The sequence below is a fragment of the Delphinus delphis genome, chromosome 3, assembly GCF_949987515.2.
Source record: "Delphinus delphis chromosome 3, mDelDel1.2, whole genome shotgun sequence".
Lineage (NCBI taxonomy): Eukaryota > Metazoa > Chordata > Mammalia > Artiodactyla > Delphinidae > Delphinus > Delphinus delphis.
In genome coordinates this window covers 13,005,452-13,031,808 of record NC_082685.1, presented here as the reverse complement: position 1 = coordinate 13,031,808, position 26,357 = coordinate 13,005,452, and the positions used below count along the sequence as shown (strand labels likewise).

General features: G+C 60.9%; 3 protein-coding genes across 10 annotated transcripts; 2 read left to right on the top strand and 1 right to left on the bottom strand.

Moving 5' to 3' along the window:
* Positions 1-1,150: 1,150 nt before the first annotated feature.
* On the top strand, positions 1,151-3,873 carry REX1BD (required for excision 1-B domain containing). Of its 6 annotated transcripts, none has more exons than XR_009518900.1 (5): positions 1,151-1,293; positions 1,388-1,470; positions 1,688-1,979; positions 2,943-3,092; positions 3,646-3,873. XR_009518900.1 is itself a non-coding variant. In XM_060008025.1 (5 exons), the coding sequence occupies exons 1-5, from the start codon at positions 1,192-1,194 to the stop codon at positions 3,716-3,718; spliced, it is 540 nt and encodes a 179-aa protein (XP_059864008.1). In that variant the 5' UTR covers positions 1,151-1,191; the 3' UTR covers positions 3,719-3,873. The 6 variants fall into 6 exon arrangements, 5 of the variants coding, with proteins under 5 accessions (XP_059864008.1, XP_059864006.1, XP_059864009.1 ...); XM_060008025.1 differs by having other exon boundaries at positions 1,775-1,979; positions 2,943-3,019; XM_060008023.1 differs by having other exon boundaries at positions 1,751-1,979; positions 2,943-3,019.
* Positions 3,874-4,148: 275 nt separating this feature from the next.
* CRLF1 (cytokine receptor like factor 1) lies at positions 4,149-14,518 on the bottom strand. 2 transcript variants are annotated; one of them, XM_060006664.1, is made up of 9 exons: positions 14,403-14,518; positions 9,505-9,786; positions 9,040-9,169; positions 8,703-8,872; positions 7,532-7,689; positions 7,226-7,394; positions 5,121-5,308; positions 4,965-5,012; positions 4,149-4,466 (listed from the first exon to the last, which is right to left on the bottom strand). In XM_060006664.1, the coding sequence occupies exons 1-9, from the start codon at positions 14,512-14,514 to the stop codon at positions 4,446-4,448; spliced, it is 1,278 nt and encodes a 425-aa protein (XP_059862647.1). In that variant the 5' UTR covers positions 14,515-14,518; the 3' UTR covers positions 4,149-4,445. The 2 variants fall into 2 exon arrangements, with proteins under 2 accessions (XP_059862647.1, XP_059862648.1); XM_060006665.1 differs by having other exon boundaries at positions 4,965-5,007.
* Positions 14,519-20,839: 6,321 nt separating this feature from the next.
* On the top strand, positions 20,840-25,869 carry TMEM59L (transmembrane protein 59 like). 2 transcript variants are annotated; one of them, XM_060006667.1, is made up of 8 exons: positions 20,840-21,087; positions 21,998-22,157; positions 22,243-22,352; positions 23,580-23,645; positions 24,217-24,319; positions 24,667-24,784; positions 24,887-25,004; positions 25,250-25,869. In XM_060006667.1, the coding sequence occupies exons 1-8, from the start codon at positions 20,926-20,928 to the stop codon at positions 25,376-25,378; spliced, it is 966 nt and encodes a 321-aa protein (XP_059862650.1). In that variant the 5' UTR covers positions 20,840-20,925; the 3' UTR covers positions 25,379-25,869. The 2 variants fall into 2 exon arrangements, with proteins under 2 accessions (XP_059862650.1, XP_059862649.1); XM_060006666.1 differs by having other exon boundaries at positions 23,493-23,645.
* Positions 25,870-26,357: the final 488 nt, after the last annotated feature.

Here is a 26,357-nt window from a genome sequence, read left to right as displayed (position 1 = left end):
GGGTGTAGGTGGATGGCGGGGTAGGAAGGAACACCCCACCTAGCGTAAAATACCTGTTCTCAATTTTGACTGACCTTTAGGAGCTCCTGAGTCCCACCCAAGACTGATGTCTGTCAGGTGAGGGCTTGTAGTGCCCTGACAACGCCATGCTTTTATTTGTCTTGGGGTGATGGGGGCTTCCTGTAGGTGACAACCCAGGCCTAGACAGTGATGCTTGAGAACAGCTGAGACCTGGAGTACCAGCTAAAGGCTCTCACTTCAGGCCTCAGTTGAGTTTCATTTTTGTCAGTTGCCCCCTCCTCCCTAAGGCCAGGCCACCACCATCTTTCTGGTCTACCCTCTGTCCACTCCTGGAGGAGGAGGCTTCCTGAAGCTCAAACTAGGCAGTGTATGTCCAGCTCCCAGGTCTGCTCTGTACTTAATAGGAACCCTCCCACCCCCCACCCCTGACCTCAGCCCTGCACTGACTCCCACCTTAGGGCCTTTTGCACAGGCCCCCCTCTTCAAAGCAGTTCACACAGAACCTGTGGGTGCCAGTGACTTGGAATTCTCCAGTGTCAGAACCTGCGTTCAAATCCCACTCTTGTCACAACCTTGTGGCATTAGATGATGGCTATCACTTCTTGGATTCAATTTTCTTTATATTAGTGGGGATGGGATGTGAGGAAGTGAAGTCGGGTTTTGTTTTTGTTTTTTTTTTCTCCACGCGGGCCTCTCAGTGTTGTGGCCTCTCCTGTTGTGGAGCACAGGCTCCGGACGCGCAGGCTCGGCGGCCATGGCTCACGGGCCCAGCCGCTCTGCGGCATGTGGGATCTTCCCGGACCGGGGCACGAACCCGTGTTCCCTGCATCGGCAGGCGGACTCCCAACCACTGCGCCACCAGGGAAGCCCTGAAGTCGGGTTTTGACATAGCTGCATAGAAACAAGCCGAAGGACAGCCTTGCTGTATACAGAACCGTACATTTAAGGTCGAAAACGTTAAGGCAGGCGCCAGTCGGGAACAAGCACAGGGGTGGAGGTGGGTGGAGGGTGTCAGGCCTGAGAAGCCCCCAGTCTTCGCTCCCCATTCTTCCCCCGGGGTCTCCAGGTTAGCTGGTCGCCACAAGCTGGCTCCAGAGGCCTCCGGGCCTGCAGGGGGCGCCAGGCGCAGCGGAGCAACCTGCTCCCGGGTGGGACCAGAGCTGCGCAGTCATGATCATCACTGAGGCCGCGGCAGAGTCCGCTGTCCCCGCGGTGCCCGGTGATGCAGGAGCCACTGGAGCCCCGGAGCGCGAGCAGCTGGTGTGGCCCTGGGTGAGCTCCAGCCCGAGCGGGAACAGGCGCGGGGCGGGCGGTGCAGGCGCGGGGGCGCCGGCTTCATACCCTAGCCGTGCCCCTCGCCCCGTAGAAAGATGCCGCGATACGGGCGCTGGTGCAGCGCATCCACCAGTTGCAGGCTGAGCGCGCGCAGGCCTTTCGCCGGCTGGAGGAGTAAGTGAGGGCATAGGGGAGGGGAGGGGTCAGCCCACAGCCCGCTCCGGGGATGAGCGTGCCTCGGGGGAGGAACTGGGTCCCCACGGGGCCGCGGTGTCAGAGGTGGGGCGGGATTTGCGGGGAGACCAGATCGCTCCCTTCCGCGTGCGCGGGAGTGGGCTCGTTTCGGGTTACCCTGCGGGAGTCAGAACGTCCTCCACACTCTGGGGTTTAGGGGACACTTGGAGGGCTTTCAGGTGGTCGATGCGGGTGCAGGGCCTGAGAGCCGGGGCCGTAGCCTCAGGATCCCCGCCTGCCGCAGAGGCCACCGACAGTACCTGAGCAGCGGCCCGCCCTACGACTTTCCGCGCTACCGGAGCACAGTACACGAGGTGACCCAGGCCTTCGCCGCCGCCTCGCGGGAGGTGCTGGCGGTGGAGGCCGAGCTAGCCGGACCCCGAGCGCAGCCGCTGCTCGCGAGCCACGTGCGCAGGCTGCAGCAGCTGGAGGAGACGCGCCTGGCCACGGTTAGGTCCCGCCCCCTCCATGTATCCCCCCCTACTCCTCGGCTTGTCTCTCGGGCCATGGCCCACTGTGCACCCCTTGGGGGAGGGACCAGATTCCGTTCCCTCGAACCCCGCCCCTGGCGCCCCAGCACCCCCTCTTCCTGCCCCACCTCAGTCATCCACTAAGTTCACTGGAGAGTCTCAGGGTTAGCCCCCTAGTCCGCCCCCACTTTTCATCCAGATATTTAGTCCCAGGACACGCCCACTCTATCCCAGACCCCGACCCTACAATGCTCCTACCCCCCCCCCCCCCGGCTTGTCCCAATGCCCCAGGACAGGTACTCAACTCCCTGCTGATTGGGGGCCTTGGATTTCCAGGCCAGGTGCCCTTCCGGGTACACCCTCGATCCCAGCCTAGGTTCTGTTCCTCCCGCTAGGGATCCAAGGCCCAGCCTACTCTGCCTCTACAGCCAATCCTGACCAAGATACACTACCATTCCCAGGCCAACTCCACGTGAAGCCACGCCCACATCACACTCTACGCTGGGATTCCCAGGCCACGCTGCTTTAGAGACCCAATCCCAGTCTAGGGATTGTAACTCCCCGGCTGGTCCCTGAGATTCCGCCTACTTCACAACCCTCACAACCCAGCCACCCCACCCCACCCCCGCCCCCGCCCACCTATCCCTGCCTGAGATTGCACCACTGTTCCCCTTCCCCGCCTACATGAGGTCATGCCCATGTTGCGCTCTGCACTGATTCTAGGGCCCGCCCACTCGGCCCCTCTCCTCAGGAGCCCCCCTAAACGTAATCCTAGATTCCTTCTGCGCGAAGTACCGCCCCTTGAGACTCGCGCCTGCTGTGGCCCCACCCTTGCGCTGCCTTTCCCGGTGCTTCAGTGTCTCTTCCTCCCTACTATGTGGGAGGGCAGGGGGTGGCCTCTGCCAGTTGTGACATCCTCCTTGCTGCCTATTCCCCAACTAGGTGGCCCTGCTGCAGCTGATGGGGACGCCAGAGCTGACTGGGCAGGACAACCTGCAGATGCACCAGCTGAAGATGAAGTGAGCACCGCCTCCCAGTGGGCTGACCATGCTAGATTTGCACATGCACCCTTGGGCACCCACCCCCAGCCAGGTGCGCCCCAGGGCTGGCAAGGGCAGATCTGCACACGACCCTTAGGGTGTGCACGCCAGAGTACTCACTTGGTGACTCCTAGATGTACTACACACATTCCCTCAGCACACACGCTATGCAGTTTCACACCAGACTCGCTGTGCATTCCCAGGACACAGCTGCGCACCTCATACACACCAATCCTGCTCACATGGCTCAACTCCGAGCTTGGACATGGTCGCCCAGGCCCCACCAGGCACACGCCTGCACGTTCCTTCCTTTGGCCCCCCAAGCGCACACGTGTGCACACCCACTAGACATGTGCCACAGTCACCCTGCACACCTTCCTGATGGCACACACCCACCCAAGATGGCCTTTTCTCTTGCCACTCGGGACCCGTGGGACCACCCATCCTCCCAGGCACCTAAATGGTCCTTCTGGCTGCTAGCGCTGCCTGGAGGTTTGGCGGCAGGCAAGAGGGCCCGGGGCTGGCTACAGCCCCTTCGGAGCTGCGCAGCGGCGGCTAATTCGCCCCATCTGGGTTTTATTTATAGTTCCCGTCCACTCTTGTAGGGTAATTAAAACCATGGAAGCGATCAGTGAGGTTCTCCAGGATCTCAGGTTTGATGCAGAATCTGCCGAGTGATGGTGGCTCCCCAGGGACAAGCCAGAGGAGATGGGAAATGGGGTGTACAGCGCTCTGCCCTGACTGCCAGCTGGCTGGGGTCATGCCCCACCGGACCACTGACCCTCTTCAAGTTCGCCTCACCTCTCATAATAAAGAACCTAAAGAACCTTTCGTCTGCAGCTGCTCCACTGTCTCTCTGTGCTGCGGTGGGATCCCACAAAGCCAGGGATGGCAGGTGCAAGATTCCCCCACTCCATGAGTGTAAAAACTCTGGTGTTTTGAATCACACTCTCCAAGGAGTTTGGAACCAGATATTTCAGATCATGGAGAGAGTCAGAAATTCTGGGAGGTCAAGATTCCCATCCCAAAGGGTCATCAGGATTCCTCGTCAGCCCCCACCCTAGGCCACTCTAGCCCCAAACTCACCTTCACAGTCAGGGCACCTAAATAGTTTGTTTATTTAAAAAGACTCTTTGGAGTGGTCCTGGGTAGGGGGGAGTAATGACCCTTTTTCACCCCCAGCCCTGGCAGGCGTTCTGGGAAGCTCAGCCCCCCTCACACACATTCCCCGCACTGGGGTGCACCTCACGTGGAGGCCAGAGCTGTTGTGGCCCTCGGAGCTCAGAGTGCTCACCCCAGCTGCTGCCGAGAGGGCTGGGGCACCCTGAGGTGAGGGTACAGAGGTGGCCCCCAATCTGGGGGTGGCCCCTGGGTCTCCATGCAGCAGGGAGGGCAGCCCCAGCCTCTAGAGCTTATCTGGCAGGACCTGCAGGCAGAGGGGAAGCCAGGCTTAGCAAGGAGCCTGGGAGGGGCCAGGAGCACAGAGCAAATGAGGAGGCCCCATTTCAGGTCCTGGTCCCACCACTTTCAGCTGGGTGACCTTGGGTAGGCTATTGCCCCTCTCTAGGCACCGGTTTTCCCCTCTGGAAAGTAATATCTATCCCATGGGGTGTCCTGCAGGTAGTGTGCTTGGCACGGGGCCGGTATGCAGTAGGCGCTCATATAATGCTACCGGGTGGCTATGTGCATTCATCCCTGAGGATGACATTCCCCTCTGGACATTTTAAAGGGGTCTGGATGCTCTTACTAGACTAAGGGCTACAGGGGCAGGCACACAGTAGGTGTTAACGTAAATGCTGATAAGAGAGATGGAGGAAGGGATTGCACCTCAGTAACTAGGGCTGAGGGTGGAGGTCCCGTGGCCTACGGCCACCAGGAGGGGCCCTTGTCTCCCTGCCTGCCCACCCACCTGGGCCCCCCTTACCTCTCGCCGCGCCCCGTCTGCCCGAGGACAGGATCCCCTCGTCCTGTGCTTGGAAGGAAGGAGGCAGTGTCTGAGGGCTGAGGACGTACCTCCCCAGCCCGTTTACCCCCCTGGCCCCACCCCTCCACCTCTCGCCCGGGCGTCCCTCCTTCCTACCTGGTTGCGGGTCTTATGTGACTTCTGCATCCAGGCTCGCCACTGGTCATAGAGGCGGAAGCTGAGGTTCGAGCAGTACGCGTGCTTCTTGAGCCAGCCCAGAAACTGCTTGAGCTCGCGCCGCACCGGCCCCGAGCTCGGCTCGCCGCCCCGCGGCTCGCACGCCCCGCCGCCCGGGCCCGGGCGCTCTAATGGGGGCGGAGAGGCAGCGTCAGGGCGCGCCCGGCAGAGGGCGCGCGCGGGCAGGAGAGGGATGTTCCCTTAGGGCACCTCCCACCCTGTTTCTACGGGACCCGATCCTCCCCACGGCCCAGCCCTGCACTGCAGCCCAGCTGCGCCCCCAAGGAGATAGGGGGCAGGGGAAGGAAGGGGCTCCTCCTCCACATCCCCTCTAGGAACCCGATTCCCGTGGCCTGAGCCAGGTGTGAGTGGAAGGGGGCGGGGGGAGGAGAGAGAGGCCAGGGCCAAAGGGATGAGAAGCAGACAGAGCAGGGGGCAGAGGAAGGAAGAGAGAGACGCTGATGAGAAAGAGCTGGAGAGAGAGAGACAGAGACTGAGCGATGGAGGCAAGGAGAGACAGATAGAGGGAGAGAGAAAGCAATGAGAGACAGCCAAGGAGATGCAGAGGTTCGAGAGATGGAGAGCCAGAGCAGGGAGGGACAGAGACACTGGGGGTGTAGGGACGCAGAAACCAAGAAAGGCAGAAAGATAGAAACAGGGAAAGAGAGTGAGTGACAGAGAGATGAAGGGAGACAGAGAATTCGAGGTGGCTCTGAGGGGGAGGGGCAAGCCCCCAGGACAGGCCTGAGAGTACAGCCTGTTGGATGGGGAGTGGGCCAGGAGGGCCAGGTGGGAGGCCGGCCTGTCGGTCCAGTCGCTGGCCGCAGCCAGCCCTGAGCAGGCTGGCGGATAAGGACATCGGCCTCACGTCATAAATAACGCTGGGGACCCGCTGACAGGCCCTGGCACAGCCCCGGCCCCCACCGCCCCTGCCGGCTTCCCCTGGCCTCCCCAGCCTCCCCAGCGGACACAGCCGCCTGCTGGCTCACGTGCAAGAATCACAGGTGCTGGGCACGAGCAGGGGCCAAGGCTCAGGCCCCTCCCAGCTGTGCTAGTTCCCGCCCACCGCCGAACCTGGAGGGGCCCGGGATGGGGTCTGGGGAACTGGCTGGAGCCCTGCTCTGCCACTCCCTGACTCTGGGATCCTCTCTGGGCCTTGGTTTCCCCATCACCCCAGGAGCATGAGCCAGGACTTCAAGGGAACTGAGTTCAGATCCCTGTGTGACCTTGGGGCCTTGGTGTCCTCATCTCAGCAAAGGGGCTCTCCCTTAGGTGAAACCACTGGGGGAGCAGGGGATGGGAGTCTCAGTAACTATCACTTGCAAACGCTTGGGTGGCACCCACCATGAGAGCACTTTCCATGGGTTATCTCTCATCTAACCCTCACAGTAGCCTGAGGCAGGCATGATTATCATCCCCACTTTCCAGATAGGGAAGCTGAGGCCAGACGTACCAAATAAGATTTCATACCATTTCACAAAGGAGAGAAGGGAGGTCCATGGGCTTAGATACGCACCCCCCCACCGACCGCAAAGGGAATCAGACCCAGCCCCTGATCATCCCATCCCGCTACCTTTAACAGAAGGGGAAATCAAAGCCGGTCATAGGGAGAGTTGGCAGCCCATCGTCTTAGAAGCAGGGGTCTCAAACTTACTTGCCCTTAGGGGCTGGGGAAGGGGTACATGTGGGTGAAACAGGCCAGGTGCGAATGGCGCAGCTGAAAGAGTAAGGGCCCTGACTTAAGGGGCAGCCTCTGCTGATGGGGGCTGTGGAGTAACTCTGGCTGTGTCCTATTACATTTTCTAGACAATTTTTCTAGGGAATCTAGGATATTTGTGTTCAAACTTATTGTTTTTAAAAGTCTGCCAGTAGGTCAAACTTTTTTTTTTCCAAATGACAGGCCAAGAAAATAGATCCAAGGGCCACAATTGGCCCCCGGGGCCAAGAGTTTGAGACCTCTGCTCTCTTGAAGGAAACAAGGAAACAGAGGCCCAGACTGGTTTGGGGCTGGTCCCAGGACCACCCAGCCCTGTTGGGGTGCTCACCACTTCGGGGGGTGGAGGCAGCCGTGGGGTGGCTCCATTCGCTCCAGATCCCTGCCTTCTTGGAGCCATAGATGCCAAAGGGGTTGCAGCGCACTTGCACGAAGTAGACGGTGCCTGGCTTAAGGCCCGCCAGGCGGCAGGAGGTCTGGTTGCTCACGTCGTCCACCACCTGGGCAGAAAGGGCAGGGTCAGAGGTCGTCCACCACCTGGGCGGCAAGGGCAGGGTCAGAGGCAGGGGCAGCTTGGGGTGGGGAGGGGCGAGAGGAGGAGGAGGGAGGAGCGGAACTGGGGGGTGGGTGCGGGCACCTTCCAATCCACGCTGTCCTCCACTCGGTAGCGGATCTGGTACTTGGCTTGGAAGAGGAAGTCCTTGAGGGCAGGCGGTGAAACCCAGCGCACGCTCAGCTGGTCCTCCAGGCCCCCTACGCGGCTCACGTGCACTTCTGGCGGGGGGTCGGTGGTCACTAGGGGGGCGGGGCAGGGCTTAGGCACCGGGCTCTCTTTGGACCTGGCTGGTCCCTGTCTGGGTCCAAACACCAGGGAACGTGGCTTAGATGGCACCTGCCTCCGTTCTCCCCTCTCCCCCCTTCAGGACGGGTGGATTACATTAGATAATATTCAGGAAACACTCAGCACCTAGAAGCACTCAATTAATGTTAGCTGTTATCACCATTATTATCTGTGACAGGAGAAACATAATCCTATCTTCAGGGAACTATGTAAAAAGCAGACACTGCCTGCATGATGATATTATTATTATTATGCCCAGGAGACCAGGGAGCCCTCGGGCTGCCAGACTCCTGGGAAGCTCCCCCGAGCCCCCCACTGCCCACCTCCTGCTCTTTCCAACTTCACAAAGGTCCTCAACGTGACGGCTTTGCTCGGTGCAAAGGGACAACTGAGGCTTAGAACATGCCCACTGCAGCTTCAGGACTTAAGGAAGCAAAGTGGGAAGCAGGAGGACGGAGTCACTGCAACACTTCTGAGGAAACTTCTGGGAGCCCTTTGGGCAGCAGGGAGGGCTGACCTCTTCCCCTGAGGCCTTGGTGAGGGGCCGAAAGGGTTAAGGCACAGGCCTGCTTGGGGCTGAGAAACACCCTAATTAGATTAGGCCCAATTCTGCTCGCAGATCATCCATTTCCTGCCTCCCGCCTGCACGCCCCCCCCAGCTACAGGCTGCTGCTTCCTGGGGCGCCTCCAGACCTGGGCGCCCCCCTCCCAGCTCCCCGGGGGGCCCCCCTCAGCACACCTGGGCTGTCGAGGGGGAGGCAGCCAGGCCAGGTGTTCTCCACAGAGTAGGGGTATCCTGGCTGCTTCAGGGGGCTGGGGACGGGCGGGTGGATGCCTAGCTTCTCCCCAACCCAACCAGCAGCGCAGACCTCAGCTGAGCTGCAGTGTGGCTGGGCTGGTGGGGGCCGAGGGGGAGGGGGTGGATCCCAGGTGGGCCAGGCTGGCCTTGCGGGGGGGTAGGGCTCACCCACATCCAGGATGTCCAGTGTCAGCACATCAGAGCGGGCCGAGCCCAGCCGGTTGGTGGCCTCCACCCAGATCTCATAGGGTGTGAAGAGAGCCAGGTCCTTGGGGATGTGGCAAGAGTGAGGTCCCACTGTGTGGTATTCCTCACATGTGTTGTCCTGCCCATACCACCTGCAGGGGCAGGAGGGGAGGAGGACATGTGAGGGTCCCTTTGGGCCCCCAAACCTCCCCCCAGCAGCCCCGGAGTGCAGAGAGGACACCAGAGCTCCGAGAGGGAAGGCTTGGCCAAGGCCACACAGCCAGGTTGGAACACATGTCACCCGAGGGCCACCACCAACCTCAGCTTGTACTTGAGGGAGTAGTTGGTGTGGAGGAAGGTTTCCCCGTGGGCCCCCGGCGTCCAGCGGCATGTCAGGTCCTTCATGTTCTTGGACCAACAGCTGATGTTGAAGGGTTTCTCTGGGGGAACTGGGGAAGGGGGGTGCAGGGGCTGAGGGTCTGGATGCGCCGTGGACAGGTGGAAGGGGGAGTTGCTGGCTGCCAGCTGGGGCCCCCACCTTGGGGCGGAAGGAGGATGGACAGAGCAGATGTTGGCAGGACCACCTGCATGGCTCTCTTGAGGATGGTCTTGTGGGGGGGTGGTCTCCAGGTTCTCATTCCCACCCTAGTGGCCTGTACCTCTCAACTTATGCCAGTATACCCATTGTTCAGCCCCAGACCAGAGGACCCATGATTCATGCCCCTCTCCAGAGGGAGATGTTGCCCCCAAGAGCTACCCCTAGCTGTCCTGGGGGCCCACTTACGGCCAACATAGAGGCAGGAGCCGGCAAGGATGCTGCCGTCACGGGCATGGCACACGAGGTTGTCCCCCGACTGCTGCCTGGATCCGTTGAGGTTGGCCAGGGCAAGGGCTAGAGTGGAGGCGTTGAGCATTCGGGACAGCTCAGGGGGCAGGCGGTGCCCGTTGAGGGTCCAGTAGAGGCCCTCGGCGGTGGCCCCTGGTGGGTCCCCGTGCACTGAGCACGTGGCCTGCAGGGAGGAGCCGATGAGGAGCGTGGGGTCCTGGGGACTGATCACAGCCGTGTCTGGGGTCAGAGAGGAGCACCTGTCAGGCCTGGGATGGAGCTGCCCTGAGCATCCCCCACCATCCTAGGTCCTCCAAGACTCACGGTAGTCCTGCAAAGGAGCTTTATATGATTGTCCCCATTTTACAGAGAAGGAAACTGAGGCTCTATTAGGTCAAGTGACAAACCCAAGGTTGGTGGTAAAGCCAAGATTCAGCCTCAGGACTGTCTGATTCCACAACTCAGGTCCTCCCAAAGCACTTCCTCACTGACTTGCTCAGGGCTTTCTGAGTGGTTACAAACCTCACTCAGATCCAAGTACCTCTTGCTTTGCACATACTTCTGACAACCACCACACTCTGCTTTTTTTTTTTTTTTCATTTTATTTTTGACAATTAGAAGTAACAGATTGTGTGTTCTTTCTCTTCTACCCCCAGAACCTCACACATGTGTCTCTGGGGGGAGGAAGGCACTTCTAAAAAGGGGTGCCCTGACCCTTACTAGAATCCTGCTCATTTTATGGATGAAAAAAAAACCAAGGCTCTGAGAGATCGAGTCCTTTGCCTAAGGTCACCAAATAGAAGAAGGGCATACTATTTAAACCTATATTTGTCAGTCTCTGTGCTGCCGCTGGAATTGAAAGTGACCGTGGCAAGCTCTAGGCTCCCCACCCCCATCCAAAGGGACTTGCCATCATCATGCTTTCCCTCGATTCAGTTTTCCTAATCTGCAAAATGGGAACAAGAAAACTCACGGTCCTCAGGGCCATTGGGAAGATCAGATGGGAAGTGACTTCCTAAACTGGGTTGTGTGTGAATTGGGTGCTGGGCACAGGGGCCTCTGGGATGCCGTGGTTGATGCCTTTCCTCCTGCCTTCCACTGGAGAAGCCTTCTAGTCCAAAGATTAGAACTTAAGAGAGAGCTGTTTTTATCCGAGGGGAAACCAAGGCACAGAAGAGGGGGAGGGGATGCACAGTTCAAGCCCCTGATGCCCCTCTGAGTCTCAGTCTCCCCACCTGGGAAGGAGGCATCATGGTATCCGCCACATGAGATTGTTCGAGAAGAGTGAAAATATTGTCTTAAGGACAACCTTGTGGGATATTTAAGCCAGGCTGAGCTGGGTTCGAATGCCCCCAGGTCACTCTGGAGGTTAACCCAGTTCTTTTACTTCTCTGAGACTTTGGGAAGGGGCCTCTCCCTCCACCCAGAGTAGTAGTGAGGACTCATTCACTCATTCGTTCATTCATTCATTCAAGGAGCACCTACAGTGTGCCAGGACCTGAGGGCACAATGGTGACCAAGATACCCAAAATTCACGCCCTTTTGGGCCTTGAATCCAAGGGAGCAGTAGGAAAAAGAACAAATAAATGTCTAGGAGAACAAGTAAGGGAGAAAATAAAGCACGAATCAGGGGTGGCAGCTAAATGGCCCAAGAGGCCTGTCTGGGGAGGTGGCATTTGAGCTGAGATGTGAATAAAGTGAAAGAAGTAGCCATGAAAATATACAAAAGAGAGTGTCTAGGCAGTGGGAGCGGCAAGTGCAAAGATACTGGGGGGGCAGGGGTGGTAGGAAATGAGGTCTGGGAGGTTAGCAGGGGGTCAGACCTGCAGGGAGGAGTTATTCCAGGGTTCTGAGCAAGGGAGGGATTTATATTTTAAAAGGATCACCGGGCAGCTGTAAGAAAGGACTGCAGGGGGGCAGAGAGGCAGGGGCAGCCCAGCTTCCCTGGCAGCCAAGGACAGGGTGATCCTGGTTTCCCTGGGAGGCCCCTAAATGCCAGCGGCTGCCCTGTGCTGGCTCTCACTGCCCCAAACGGGCGAGATGGGGTGGACACAGTTCCCGGGGCCAGCCCTGACGATTTTCCGGGGCAAACTTGGCTTGAGGGCCATGTCTTGCTGGAGCCTGGGATCGCAGTTGCGTTTGGGGCTTGGCCCAGGGCTCGCCGGAGGTCTCAGCGTCCGTGCGAAGGAGCCGGCTGTGCCGGCCAGAGCCGAGGAGGCGGGGGCGGCTGGGGGGCGGGGGGCCAGGGGGCCGCCCCGGAGGTCCCAGGCAGCCAGCCGCCCGCTAATTCGGAATTCCTTCAGCATGAACTCGGGCGTGCCAGCGTCTCTGCCCCGGCCCACCCACCGCTTCCTGCCTGGGCCCCCCCCAGCAGGGTGGGAGGCACGGCCAGGCCTGCCCGGACCCCAGGCCCATTCTCAAACTGCCAGGGGTGGGTCACAGCCCTCCTGTCCCCCACTCACCCCCACGGCCAGGCCAGGAAGGGGGCTCTCAGGGGGGTCCTGGCTGGCTGTGGCACTGCCCCTCTGCCACACCAGCCTGGCCTGGGCTGGTGTGGCCTGCCTGCCAGCAGCTGCAGCTGCCCTCCCAGGGCTGGGCGGGGGACAGGGCAAGAGGGCAAGGCCAGGCGGGCCTGGACAGGCCAGTCCCGCACCCCAAGCTCCAGCAGGAAAGGTCACAGGGAGACCTTCTCCTCCTGGGATGTGGGTGCCCATCTCGGCTGGGGCACCTGGGCAATTGGCTTCCCATCCCCTGTTCTCAGTTTCCTCCTCCGTAAAATGGGAGGGAAATACGTTCTACCTGCTGGGGAGATGAATGAGATGAGCTCACCATGTCCAGAGGACCCAGCACACTGCAGTGCCTAGCAACTGTTGGAATTAGGGCCCCTCCCAGCTCTGGGGTCCCTGGCTGGCTGGTGCACTCCCTCCAGGCCTCCCCAAACAATGGGCCAAGGCATTTGGGACCAGGATGCACACATTCCAGCCCAGGCAAAGCAGCTGGGGACAGCCCACTGAGGTTGGGAGGGCCCTTGGCCTGGTTTGGGGGGCTTCCTAGAAGGCTCCCTTAAGCAGATCCCTGGGCTAGGCTTTTGGACAGCCCCCCTCCCCTGCTCCCTGCCTCCCCGCCTTTCCCGCAGAGCTGGGGCCTTTAAAAGTCTTTTCTCTCCCCCTTCCCAATCTGGAGCCACCGCTGTTATTAAAAAGGAACACCATGTGTTTTAAAAGGGAAAAGTGTGAGATTCTCTGCAAGCAAGGCAGGAGGGTGGCCTCCATCCGGGGTCCCCATGGGGGTCCCCATCTCCTGTCCCGCTGGTACCTGCAGACGCTTTACGACCCACCCGCCTGCTGGTCAGGTGCTAAGACACACCACACGGTAAGTAGAAACATATTGCCGAGGTGTGAGAATCTTTAATTTCTTCCCCCTTAAAGGAAAAAACACACGCACAACAATCCTTCCACCACCACCACCTTTGCCTGCTGCTCTGCTGGCTGGGAAACAAAGCCTGCCACTAAAGGTGGCATCGCAGGTGCTGCCCACTGCCTGGCAGAGCTATCAGGAAGCCCAGAAGGGCCTGGGACAGCCCCTCATCTGCCCAGGAGCCTTGGGCATGTTAGGCTTTCAGCAAGTACCTCCAGGACACCGGACCCTGCTCTTTCTGAAAGAGCACCGCAGGGAGCCTGCAAACCGCTCTGCGCAATGTAGGCCCACCTGGGGTGCAGTGTTTGCCGACCCGGGTCGACTTGTGTGCCTGGATGGGGTGTGTGGAGTGACTGCGAACATCCAGGGCAGGTTGTGCCTGCGTGCGTGCCCTGTGTTGCCTCTCCCTCGGAAAGAGTGTGACCATGAATGTGTGTGTGTCAGGGATGGAATGTGTGTGTGCGCCCCGATGGTGTGCGAATGTGCATCTGGGATGCAGTGTGTGCACATCTGAGGGCGAGGGTGACGGGCCACAAGCCAGTGTGAGTCTTTGTGTGTCTCTGGGTGTGTCCCAGAGTGGGTCTGGATGTGGAGACCGTGTCCTGGCGGGGGTGTGCATTGGGTGGGGGACCGGAGAGTACCGGAGGCCAGGCGCTCCCAGCAGGGCGGGGGTCTCGGCCTGCGGGGGCTGTGGGCTCCCGGTGGCTGCTCCCCCCCACAACGGCTGGGCCTGCGGTGCCCGGACTCGCTGGGTCCCGCTCCCTCTCACTTTCACCCACTCTCTCACAAAGATTTCTCTCGCTAGATTCTCCTAGCCCGGCGCAGCGTGGCCGGGAACAGTTCTGAGCGCCGCCAGTGGAGAGGACTCCATGGACCCCCGCGCGCGGGGTCCCGCAGGGGGAGGGCGGCGGCGCCGGCCCGCGGAGAGGCGCGTCCCCGGGGACCCCGGGCCGCGCGCCAGGCGGCCAGAGCGGCCCCCTCCCGCCCCGCCTTCCTCACGGGGCTCATCCCTCCACCCGGGGGGGCCCCGCTCAGGGCCGGCACCCAGCGCGCCTACCGCGTGCGCCGCCGCCCAAGAGCGGTGACCCGCGGTCCCCGCGTCTCCGAGTCAGCAGACGCTATCGCGTGCGCCCACCGCGTCCTGGAGTGCAGAGGGTCCCAGGCCGCGCGGCCCCTCGACCCCCCTGGGCCGACTCGGGCGTCCTCCAGAGGAGAGCCCAGGTAAAAAGGCCTCGGCAGCGGAAGCCGGACCCTCGGGCCAGGGGACTTCGGCGCCGTGCGCCCCACAGGTGAGGATGCCCCGAGGGCCGCGCCGGGGGCGCCTTCCTTTGTTCCCGGGCCGTCCAGGTGGCGCCCGCGCCCCCTCCCCCCGCGGCTGCCCCCGGGGCGCACGCTCTCGGCCCAGGCGGGAAGAGGGGAGCACGGCGCCGGCTACTCACCGGCTCCTGATCCCGCTTGCGGCGCCCCGAGGACGCAGAGCAGCAGTAGGGGCAGCAGCGGCGGCGGCCGCCGCGCGGATTGGGCGGCGGGGCCCGGGCGGCCGGCGGGCATGGGGCCGGCGCTGCCGGGGGCGCGCGGCGGGCGGCGGCTGCAGCGGCGGCGGCGAGGGACTCGGGGCGCAGGCGGGGCGCGGGCCAAGTAGCCCGCACGTCGCTGAGCGCGGGCGCGGAGGCCAGAGCAAGTCTGAGCAACCGAATTGACAAGGCGCTAATGCGCCGCTGGCCCCGCCCGGCCCCGCCCCCGGCCCGGCCCCCGGGGGGGGGCGAGCGGCGGGCCCCGCACCGGCCTCCCCGCCGCCCGCCAGCCCGCGGGCACCGCGGGCTCCACCCGTCCGGCCTCCGCCCCGCCGCGCACCGCACGCGCCCTTTCCCGCGGCCCCAAACCCCCCACTCTACCCTTACCGACCTGGGACCTCCTTTTCCAACCCCGCGAGCTCCAGGCTCCCTACCCCGAATCTGGGACCTGGAGCCCCCAGTCGGGTTTCCATACCCTCGCCCACTTCCCTGCACCCTGCTCTCAGCCATGTGCCCCTTCGGCGTCCCCTGAGGCCCCCAGCCCTCGCCCGCTCCTTCCCCCCATCCTCTGTCTCGGCCCCCACCCGAACTCTGGCCCCGCCCCCCACTGAGCGGTCCCTGAGCCCCGCCTGCTCCCATCTCCAGCCCCCCTTCCTCCCCAGGGGCCTAAAAGTCGCCCTCCCTCCCGCCCCACGCCATCGGCGCGCGGGTCCCACCGGTTTTGGCCCAGCGCTCCCCCTCCCACTTCATCCCGCCTCTTCTGGTCCTCCAGCGCGCGAAGCCTCGGCCCCAGGCTTTGCTGGAGGGAAGACGGAGAAAAAGCCGCAAGGCACAGCCTCCCTGGACCTTACCCTGGCTCAGCTGTCCCCCTCGAGCGGCACCAAGCTGAGGTTCTTTGGGGGCACCCGGGGGCCTCAGTAGGCAGTTCCCGCGTGGGGAGGCTGGGAGAAATGGGCCCCCGTGGGAAAGGGGACGGGGGCTTGCGCGGGTCCCGTTTGCGGGGCAGGACAGATTCCCAGGAGGAGAGCGGTAAGGAGGCGCCCCCCGACTCGCTGACACCCCCCCCCCACCGAAAAATCCGCTCAGCGGCCCGCGGGTGGGGTGCGCCACGCAGTGACTAATCGCTCGGGCGGCCGCCGCCCGCCGACTCCAGGTAACGCCGGCTGCCCCGAGCGACGCATAGTTTGTCTTCTTTTTTTTTGCGTAGGGATCCTTCTCCGTGTTATTATTTTTGGCCACTGCTTGGGTTTCGGGACCCCTCCAGGCCCGGGCGCCTCACCCCCCTCCTCTTAGTCCCCACCCGATTCGGGCGCCCACGATAAAAGGGCTCCTGACCTCCAAGGCCCCGGTGGAGGGGGAGCCTGAAATGAGAGTTCCGGGGCCGCCTTCAGCCGGGCTGTTAGAGTCGCAGCCCTGCCCCCAGCCGCGTGCCCTCAGAGGGGAAGGGCTCTAACTCCCCTTTCCAGGGGTTCCCTTAGAGATCTGGACCCTCCGTCTTGGTCCCTAACGAGCCAAGCGGGTAAAAGTGTCTGAGGAGGGCTCAGGAGTTCCCATCTCGTTTGCTCACGGCTGCCCTCCACCCCTGCTACTTGGGTCCCCAACTCAGACCTCAGACTGTCAGAAAAGAGGATTAAAGGATGGAGTCCGGGGTGCGCCCCTCTAGTCCCCCATCTGGACGCTGGATGGGTTTGTGAAGGAGAGAGTAAAGCCCTGGCATACTGCACTGTCGTTTACTGGGGCACACCAGGCCTCTCTGCCTCAGTTTCCTCCTCAGCACAGTGGGTGACTCCTAGCCAGCCTAAGGGTTTCTGTGGGAAGTTGCAACGTAGCAGAAGGCTCCACGGTCTAAACACTTAGCATAGTGTCTGGCACCGGGGGCACATTCTTTTGGAGCCTCAGTTTGTCACCTCTGAAAAATGGGGCCATAGTCCCACCTGCCAGGTGGTCCAGAGAGTTAAGTGGAGGTGGCAGTTCTTGGCTGGAATTGTGTTTTCAGGATATATACCACCCCCTCCCCCACAACCTCTGTCATGCAACGTTTGACTCCCTCCTGGAGGACTTCAGGCTTCTGGAGCAAAATCTTGATTATTTTCCTCCCCAGTCTCTGCTCCTCCCCAGTCATTCCCCAGTCTCGGGAAAAGGCTCCCCCATCCACCCAGATGCTCGGGCCAGAGACCTGGAGGTGCGCGTGACAACTCTCTCCTTCGCTCATCCCCTACGTCCAATCCATCAGCAAATCCTGTTGGCTGATTCCAAAACACATCCCCATTCTGAGATTCGGACCCCTTTCCTCCACCCCATCCGGCTCCAGGCCCCACCATCTCCGTCTGGGATGCCGCCCAGCCTCCTCCTAGGCTTCCTGGGTAAATCCTCTTGCCCTCGTCTGTACAGCAGGCAGAAGGAGCTTTTTCTTTCTTTCTTTCTTTTTTTTTGCGGTACGCGGGCCTCTCACTGTGTGGTCTCTCCCGTTGCGGAGCACAGGCTCCGGACGCGCAGGCTCAGCGGCCATGGCTCACGGGCCCAGCGGCTCCGCGGCATGTGGGATCTTCCTGGATTGGGGCACGAACCCCACGTGCCAGTCCCCTGCATCGGCAGGCGGACTCTCAACCACTGCGCCACCAGGGAAGCCCCAGAAGGAGCTTTTAAAAGAAGCAAAGCAGGTCTTTTTTGCCCTGCCACCCTCTCCCCCCTCCTTTTCTCCTCTCTTCTCATCCTCTCTCTTCCTCTCCCTCACTCCACTCCAGCTGCTGCACCCGTTTCTCCCAAACACATAGGCTTGTTTATTATCAGGGGGGTCTTTGTACATTTGCTTTTCCCCCTGCAGGAATGCAGTTCCCCCAGATCTCCCCCCAGTTAGCACCTTCTCTTCCGTCAGGTCACAGGTCAAGTATTCTCAGAGGGGTCCCCCAACCTTCCCAGGCACCCTCCATCCCCTTCTCCTTTTTAAATTATCTTTGTAGCACAGTTCTTCGAACATCATCTTTCTCTTGAGATATTTTCTTCAGACTGTGAGCACCCTGAGAGCCATTAGGACCTCATGCTGGGCCCAGTGCGGGCCACAGGAGAAGAGCTCAGTGAACATTTGCAAAATGAAAGGATGGAGAATTCTCAGTGCCTCAGAGTAGCAAGAAAGTTCAGTCCCAGTGAATCATGCTGTCTGGGGTCCCAGCCAGGCCCTGGACTTGCTGTGTGACCCAACCTGGTAGCCACCCCTCTCTGATCCTTACCTGTAGAAGGGTATGGGTTGTTCACCCAGCCCTTCCTTGGAGCATACCCTCTGCCCTCTGGGTGACCTTTACCTCAAACCTTTGACTTTAAGGAAAGTGATTTGGCCTCTAGGTGCACCCTTCCCTGCCCTTGGTTCTCCAGGTGGCTTAACCCCTTCCTCATCAGTCCCACCACCTCTTTGTGCAGGAAGGGGAATGAGCGTTGATGGAACTTCTGACAAATATTGACCCAAGTCCTTGAAGGTGGCTGGGAATGTACTGAGGTGGCAGATGGAGGGAGGGCCCCACATGAGGGAGGGGCTCCTCAGTCTTTGCACCTAAGGATTACCTTGGGGGAGAGCCTCCAGCCCAGCTCCCTGCATAATTCCAGGGCACTGAGGGGGCCCCAGGGAGAGGCAGTGGTAACAGCCCCTTCAGGGTCCCATTGGGAGTGAGGAGGGCACAGAGCTGCCTCTCCCATGTTGAGACCCCTCAGTATGGGATTAGCTGCCTTGTGTTCCAGGCCAGTGTGCCCAGGAAGCAGGGACAGTGAGGGGCTCGCCTGGACGTGGGCTTGGGACAGCAGAACCTAGGTTCAGGACATGTGTGCAAGAGAAGGCGGGGCTTTATCATTTCCACCCTGGAGGTTCAGCCTGGGGAGCTGGGTTGCCTGGGTCCCAAGCTTTGTGCAGTCTATACTTAAAAAAATCCAGCCCCCATAGGCATTGGAGGTGAGATCTCAGGAGTGAAGAGCTGCCTGTGTCTAGGTCAGGGCCAGTGTTTACCGGGCCTCGGAGGCCTGGGTTCCCTGCCTCTCCGCACCCTGGAGAACCTAGGACGTCTGGGTTCCAGGAGGCGCCAGCTATGTTGGGGGTGACAGTTGTGTCCCTTCCCCTCCCCCCACCCACTGTCTGCAAGCCGCCGGCGCCAGGGAGCCGTGCCCGCTCCCCAGGCTGTACCCGGCTTGGGGGTGGGGGTCAGCAGGGTCGTGGCGAGGGCGGCAAGGGATAAAGGGCGCTTGTCCGATGCCCGCCCTGACCTCGGCTGCCGCTTCCCGGACTCCCGGCCCGCCTCTGATTCACGCCCAGGCCGGCCGCAGCGCCCTCCCCCCGCCCCCCCCCCACCGCCTGCCGCCCCGGGGGGTAGGAAGTGGGGGGGGGCGAGGGGCGGTGCCGAGTCAACTTTCCCTCTTAAGCCCCGAAGGAATGTCGGCGGATTTCCTGAAACCCGACCCCGGCCGCCCGCCGGCCCGCCTGCCCCTCACCTGGACCTGCTCCCTCGGGAACGGCAGGAGGGGCGCGGGGGCTCACCTGGGGGGCCGGGGTCAAGTCCTCCTTCCGCTCCCGCCCCAGGCGGCCTCTTGCAGCGGAAAAGGGGGTGAGTGGGAGGCAATCAAACCCTCACACTCCTCTCCAGCGACCTAGGCCAGCGTCCCAACTCCTCCAGCCTCAGTTTCCCCTTACGCTTTTAAAAAGGCGCGGGTCTCCTTCCTTCCTGTTGTGGTTTAAGAGACGCCTCTTAAGCCCGATTCCCCTGACTCCCCACCTCCTAGTCTTGGCAGGGGTCTGCCCACCTCCCTTGGCTTCCCTCGCTTGTCACCCGGGCCGACCCTCTTTGCCACCCTGATCCTCAATTTCCTCAGCTGTAACTTGGACAACGCTGCCAGTTCTTCCTTATAGGTTGTTACAAGAAAATACTTGGGAAGTGTTTTGTTTGGAATGAATGAAGAACAGTAATTGTGGACGGCTTCAGTGCGCTGGGCTCTGGAATTGACATGTGTGGGCTTGAAACCTGGCTCTGCGGAGGGGTCCTGGGGACTAGGTTTCCCAACCTGTGAAACGGGGAACAGTATTGGTCATAACCAATGGCTGTTTCCCAAGGCGCAGGCCTGGCGCGCGGTGGGTTAGATGCGGGGTTCCCTGGCTCTCGCGCAAACCGCAGGCTGGAGGCCCTAGCCGCAGGGTCGCGGCAGCCTAGCCCGGGAGGGGCGGGACGGGGGAGGGCCGCGCGGGGATCCAGATGTTCAGGGTCCGCCAGGCACAGCCGCGCCTGATTAAGCCATGTGGGGGCTGGTCGAGGCGCGGAGATGAAAGGGCGGCGGCCGGCCGGGGGAGGGGGCTTGCCAGCCATCACCCCCCCAGTCCCCTCCTCCTCGGCCGGAACCTACGGCGCCCTCTGACACGCCGACCCCGAGTGGCTGCCGCCCTGTCTGCTGAGGCAGAGGGTGGATGGAAGATGCGCAGGCGGCAGACACCTGCGCGGGGCACGCCAGAGAGAGGGAGGGTGTCATTTTTGCAAGGTCTCAGGCTTAGAGGGGAGCCCTCACTCCCATGCCTGCCGGAGAGGAAGCTAGGGGGACCTCCTAACCCAAGATTCATGGGGCTACGCTCTTGTCACCTTGGAGTACGATGGAAGTCAGAAATGTTCCTGCTTGTCCCAAGTTTTCCCATGAGAATTAGAAATTTTAGCAGCACCCCATCGCCCCTATCAACATCTCTGTGCCGCCTCCCTCTCAGCCCCAGGCCGAGGGGCCCCTAGTCTGGGAGAGCAGGGACCAGATCCCCCAGGTTTGTAGATCAGGGCTGGGTCAGAGGGAGGAGAGGCTGGGGGAGCCCTGGAGGGTCTGGGAGGGCTTCCTAAAGGAGGCAAACTGCACACGTTACCGGATCTCTGACTTGGGTACCAAAGTAGATGATGACACAGACCTTCAGAAGGCCTTCTCTGACACAGCTCTGCGACACTCACGACCCTCCATCTCCACTCTCTGGCTGGGTTCCAGCCACGACCACCGCCCTCCTACTTCCTTTTCCAACAAGCTCATCCCCTCCTCAGGGCCCTCGCTGTTCCTTCGGCCTCCTCGCGTGGCCAGCTCCAACGTTGCCTATCCGGGAGGCCTTCCTTGATTCCCTGGAGAATAGATCTCTCCCCCATCCTACCACCCTATTTGTTTCCTTTTGGCCCCTAGCGATGGCTGAGATCCCTCGTGCGTGGATACTAGGGAGGTGTCATGGCACCCCCGAGATGGGACAGACGGCAGGGGCCACGATCCACCTGCCTCGCCCTGCCCGCACCCTGACGGTGCCGCAGCGCCGCTCCCCCGCCAGTTCTCCGCATCCCCCACCCCCCCTTCCCAGGCTGCCTCGCTCGGGTGACGTCAGCTAACCGGTCCCCGCCGCCGCCGCCGCATCCTCCGCGCCTGCCAGGAGCCGGCGTCCCCCGCGCTCCTTGCGCCCGGCCTGGCCATGGCTTCGGTCGCCCTGATGCCGCTCCTGTTGCTGCTGCTGCAGCCTCCGCCCGCCACCCCCGCGCCGCCTGCCCGCGACCCCTTCGCCCTGCAGCTCGGGGACACGCAGAGCTGCCAGCTGCGGTGCCGAGACCGCTACCCTAATCCGCAGCCCGCTCAGGTGAAGCGCATGCGGCGCCAGCGGGAGGACCAGAGATCTCTCCAATGGGGGATGGGTTGAGGATGCGATTCCCCCCATTCGGAGTGGGAGACAAGGGTTCCTCGGAGGGGGAAGGGGTCAGGGAAGGGGGCTCTCCAATGGGGGTGGGTCCCTCTGGTGGGGGAAGGGCTGGCGTTCCTTCGATGGTGGTGAGCTCAGGGGTCGGGGGTCCCTCCGATGAGGATGGGGATGTTCCTCCCGCAGGGGAGGGGCCGTGGGGTCCCTCTGATGGGGGAGGGTTTAGGGATGCGGGTCCTTCCGATGAATTCGGTGTTGCTGGAGTCTCTCCAAGCCTGAGGCAGGGAGGAGACTGGGGCTCCCGATGCTACCTAGAGGGTTCTGGCTCCACACTGCTGCGCAAGGACCCTTGGGGCGTCCAACCCCCACTTTCCTCAGGCCTGACAGTCCCCTTCTCCTCCCCCTCTACCCTAGCAGCTTCCACATCCTCCTCCTCCCCCCCTCAGAGCTACCAGCCCCCACTCCTATCCTCATGCCCCCCCAGTCGGATCCCAATTTTCCCAGGCCTGAAGGGTGACAAAACCTCCTCTGAGCCCCCCCTCCTTCTTCAGGCCTGAGAAGCCCTCCTCCCTGGATCCTTGGGGGGGACCATTTCCCTCGATCTTCCCCAGTTTTCCAGCCATTACCCAAACCCAGCAACCTCCGTTGTTTATTCTTTCTCAAGCCCCCTCTCCCTCTCTCCTCATCAGAGCTAAGAGCCCCTGCTAATATGCTTGGCCTCCTCCCCAACTTCATCCCAAACTCCTTAGAAGGTTTGGGGGGGATCAAATCTTCTACCTCCTCACATGAGGGCTTCCAGCGCTGCCCTCCTCCTGCCCCTCCCCTGGCCTGAACCCCACATCTTCGCTTCCAGGAGGAGTTGGAGGAGGACCCCACTGAGTCCCGGAAAGCGAATGCGCATAATAGGGCCGTCCTGATCAGTGCTTGCGAGCGAGGCTGCCGCCTCTTCTCCATCTGTCGATTCGTGGCCAGGAGTTCCAAGCCCAATGCCACACAGGCTGAGTGTGAAGCAGGTAAGGGCTGGATGGGTGGGCCAGGGTGGGGAGAGGTGGCCTGGGAAGGGCTGTGCCCCCAGTCCCCCTCTCCTGCCTCTTGCAGCCTGTGTGGAGGCCTACGTGAAGGAGACAGAGCAGCAGGCCTGCAGCGAGGGCTGCTGGAGCCAGAATCCAGAGCCGGAGCCCGAAGCCGAGCCCGAGCTGGAGCAGAAGGTGGGCGCCCTCCCACCTGTGGCCCCAGGCCCATCCCCCCTCTCCTCTACCCCCCAAATCTGCACTCACATCCAGCGTCTCTGAAGCTCTCCATTCCATTCGGGGCCTACTGGGTGTCCTTGATTAAGCCATTTCACATCCCAAGACTCAATTATCATCTCTGTGACTTCTCCCCCTCCCCTCCCCTGCTGCCGCCGAAACAGCCACCGTTTACATTACTTAGCAAGCGTTTGTCCTGGTCCAGGCCTGACCTCAGCCTGTCCTCAATTCCTTGGGCCACCCGGAGGCACCTGAGACAGTGTCATCCTCATTCCATGCCCACAGAGCAACTGGCCAAGGTCACACAGGGCTGTGCAGAGGTGGGATTTAAAGCCAGTGCCACTAGGGCTTGTGACCACCCCTCACCTCCCTCATCTTTAGTGCCACAAGAGCTGACTACTGACCACCTACATGCCAGCTACTGGTCTAATCACGTTCCTCGTGAGGAACAAGTGGCCACTCTCATCTGGGGTGGCTCAGAACGGAGGTGCAGGGAGCAGCCTCCCAGGCACACAGGTAGTACCCCTCCCCCCACTCCAGGGAGAAATAATAACTGCTCACCTATCATAGTCTGTGAGAGAGTCTAGAAAACGCTGCATCAGGGGAAGCTGAGGCACAGGAAATCCTTCATCACAGCCAGAAACGCATGGGCTGGGATTCCCCAGAAAGCCCTTTCCCTCTTCACTCATTTTCCTCCACCCCTTCCAGGCTTTCACTGTTCATAAAAGCACAGTGCACTATCATTTCTTCCTATTCTGAGTTCTCTCCTGATGCTGTCAAAATAAGAACAATGATGGTGATATTTTTAATAATAGTAGCTACTACATGTTAGGCACTTGTACCATTGTCTAGTTGAAATCTCATAGCAACCCCACGAGGGAAGAGAATCATCCCCATTTCAGGGCTCGGAGAGGGCAATCCACTTTCCCAAGGGCACACAGTCCGCCAAATACAGTGCTGAGGTCTGTGTTCATTGTATGAAGCCCTGTTGCCTCAAACCACTTAGTGAATTTTGATCACAATCAATTCTCCCAGCTCCCCTCCCACTGGTTAATGCCCTACATTGGTGACATTTCTGTGCCTTGGGCCTCCCCCTGGCAGAGAAAAGTCCTGGAAGCTCCAAGTGGGGCCCTCTCGCTCCTGGACTTGTTTTCCACCCTCTGCAATGACCTTGTCAACTCGGCGCAGGGCTTCGTCTCCTCCACCTGGACATACTACCTGCAGACTGACAATGGGAAGGTGGTGGTGTTCCAGGTGAGGGCTCTGGCAGGGGCCGCGCTAGAGTAGTGGTTGGGTGGTCAGGCTAAGAAGGTGGGATGAGTTGGTTCTTGGCTCATGGGATGCAAAGTCCACAGGAGACAAGCTTCAGGCACAGCTGGATCCAGGGGTTCAGTGTCTCACTCCACTGCTGGACTCTGCTGTCCTTTTTGGTGGCTTTATTCTCAGGCAAGCACATCCCTCCGCACAGCAGGGTGGATGCCTGAGGCTCTAGATGACAACCTCTCTGAGGTTTTAACTGAGCTGATTGGCCCTGGTTCAGTCATGTGATAACCTCTCAGCCAATCCCCGTGATTCTACTGGCATGCCTTGGATCACATCCCTACTTTAGGAGCAAGACAAATCAGGGCCCCACATTAGCAGGGAACAGCATCCCTGGTATCACAGCTCACAGCTCCATAGAGGGTGTCCTCTCTGTCCCCAGGGGAACTAGGTGCCAGCTGGGCTTGGGACAATGTAACCTACAGGGGGCACAGAGAGGTGCCTCCTAGGGCCAAGATGGTGCCTTTCTAAAGGGCTTCTCTGTGCTGTATTGTTCCTGGCCCAGACCCAGCCTGTGGTAGAGAGCCTGGGGCACGAGGGGGCCCGTCTGCAGCGAGTGGAGGTGACCTGGCGGGGATCCCACCCTGAGGCCTTGGAGGTGCATGTTGGTAAGGTCCAAGCCTAGACCCGTGTTCCTTCCACAGGTGGCTCCACTGTCACAAGGGGTTCTCCTGACAAATGAACCCTTGAGGATTGGGATTTCCATCTCTCAGCTCCTGGGGTTCCTTGGTCCATCTCCCTGGGTTCCATGGTGCATCTCCCGTTTCCATGGTCCATCTCCCAGGGTTCCATGGTTCATCTCCCAGGGGTCCGTGGTCCATCTTTCAGGGTTCTGATTTATTCCAGGACCCCATGCCCCATTGCCCCAGGTCCTGGCCTCCTTTCTGTTCTCCATGGCTGCTGTCGCCTCTTGGCGAAGGCCTGGAGGCTGCTGAGAGGTGACCTATTCTCTCAGACCCTGTAGGCCCCTTGGACAAGGTAAGGAAGGCCAAGATTCGAGTCAAGACCAGCAGCAAGGCCAAGGTGGAGTCCGATGAGCTGCAGGACAACGACTTCCTCAGTTGCATGTCCCGGTGGGTTGCAGAACCTTGGGGATGGTGGAGGGGGGTGGGGCCAGAGGGGAGTGACTATCTGGCCCAACTAGGGCCACTGAGCGTGCCTGCCGGGTGGGGCAGGCGCTCCGGGCTTCCTCGCTGGATCCTGGCCTGCTGCCTCTTTCTTTCCGTGCTGGTGATGCTGTGGCTGAGCTGTTCCACCCTGGTGACCGCACCCGGCCAGCACCTCAAGTTCCAGGTGGGTGGGGCCCACAGGCAGGGGTGGGAGGAGAACTGCTCCCTCGTCTGGATAGAGCCGCCCCCTCTCCCATGGAGGCAGGGACCCCTGACTTGCTGCGTGACATTAGGCAAGTTTCTTCACTCCCTTATGAAATGGGGGAAACAACTCCCACCCTTAGTAGGGGCAACCTCAGGTCAGGGGTGGGAAGGAGCCTTGCCAGGTTGGGGACTCATAGCCCTCGCTCCCTCTTCCTCCCCCTGCAGCCCCTGTCTCTGGAGCAGCACAAGGGCTTTATGGTAGAGCCAGACTGGCCCCTATACCCTCCCCCGTCGCACGCCTTTGCAGACAATCCCCCGCCCTACAAGCTGAAGCTGGACCTGACCAAGCTGTAGGCCTCCATTGCCAAGTTCAGGAGCTCCTTGGGTCTCACTTGCCCGTTGCCTAGGAGTCCGGGTCAGGGTGGGACGGTCCTTGGGCTCCTCCTCTCCCCAAATTCTTCTTCTCTTCCCAGTCCCACCCCTCCCCCCTCCCCCCCCCATCCTGGGGTTGCCCTGCCCCTCCTGGGGGGCAGGATCTGACCTTGGTTCCTCCACACCCCGCTTCCCCAGAGCGTGTTACTTTTGTCTTCTATCGTGTAGCTTCTTGAGTATTTCAACCCCAGTTCTGTGCTGCCTACGTCCTTCCTCCTTTCTCCCCTCTGGGGGGCTGAGGCCACAGGGGAGCCGCTTCGTTCCTGGGCTTCCCCCTTTCTCCCCACCCCACCACCGGAGATGTAGCCTCGTGAGAGGAGGCCCCCCACCCCCAAGAGGGGAGGTGGTGGGTAGCTCCAGGCTGGGAGTTGCAGCATGGTGGTCAGGAGGAATAAACCATGATATAAAACCCATCTTGGACTGAGCCTGCTTCTGTTGGTCTTTCCACCTGTCTCTTGGGGACTGGCCTGAACGTGGCCATGACCCCTGCCCACCAGGCCCTTTCTGAGATGCGGGAGGTGAACTTCGGGAACTCCCCGTGGCTTGAGTGGTGAGAACCAGCTGACACCTGGAAGGACAGCCCCTCTGCTACCCAGCGCACATCACATTCCTAACTAGGGGTGACTCTGGATAAGCGGCTTGGGCCACCTGCCTGGCCCAGGTGGGTCAGTGCCCCTTCCTGGGCCTCCATGTGGCTCCTGTGAAATGGACAGGTCACATCTTGAAGAGGACATTTGTTAACTTTGTCACCACCTGGCTTCCATCTGCCTTTCTTTTTGGGATGGAGCTCTGCCCCGTTGGGGGCAGTCTCAGGGTCCTGTCCACAGGTTCTCTCCCCTTCCTTACCCAAGAGGTCCAGACTTGGCGTTCTTTCCTGCACTTTGCATTCAAGAGGAGTCTT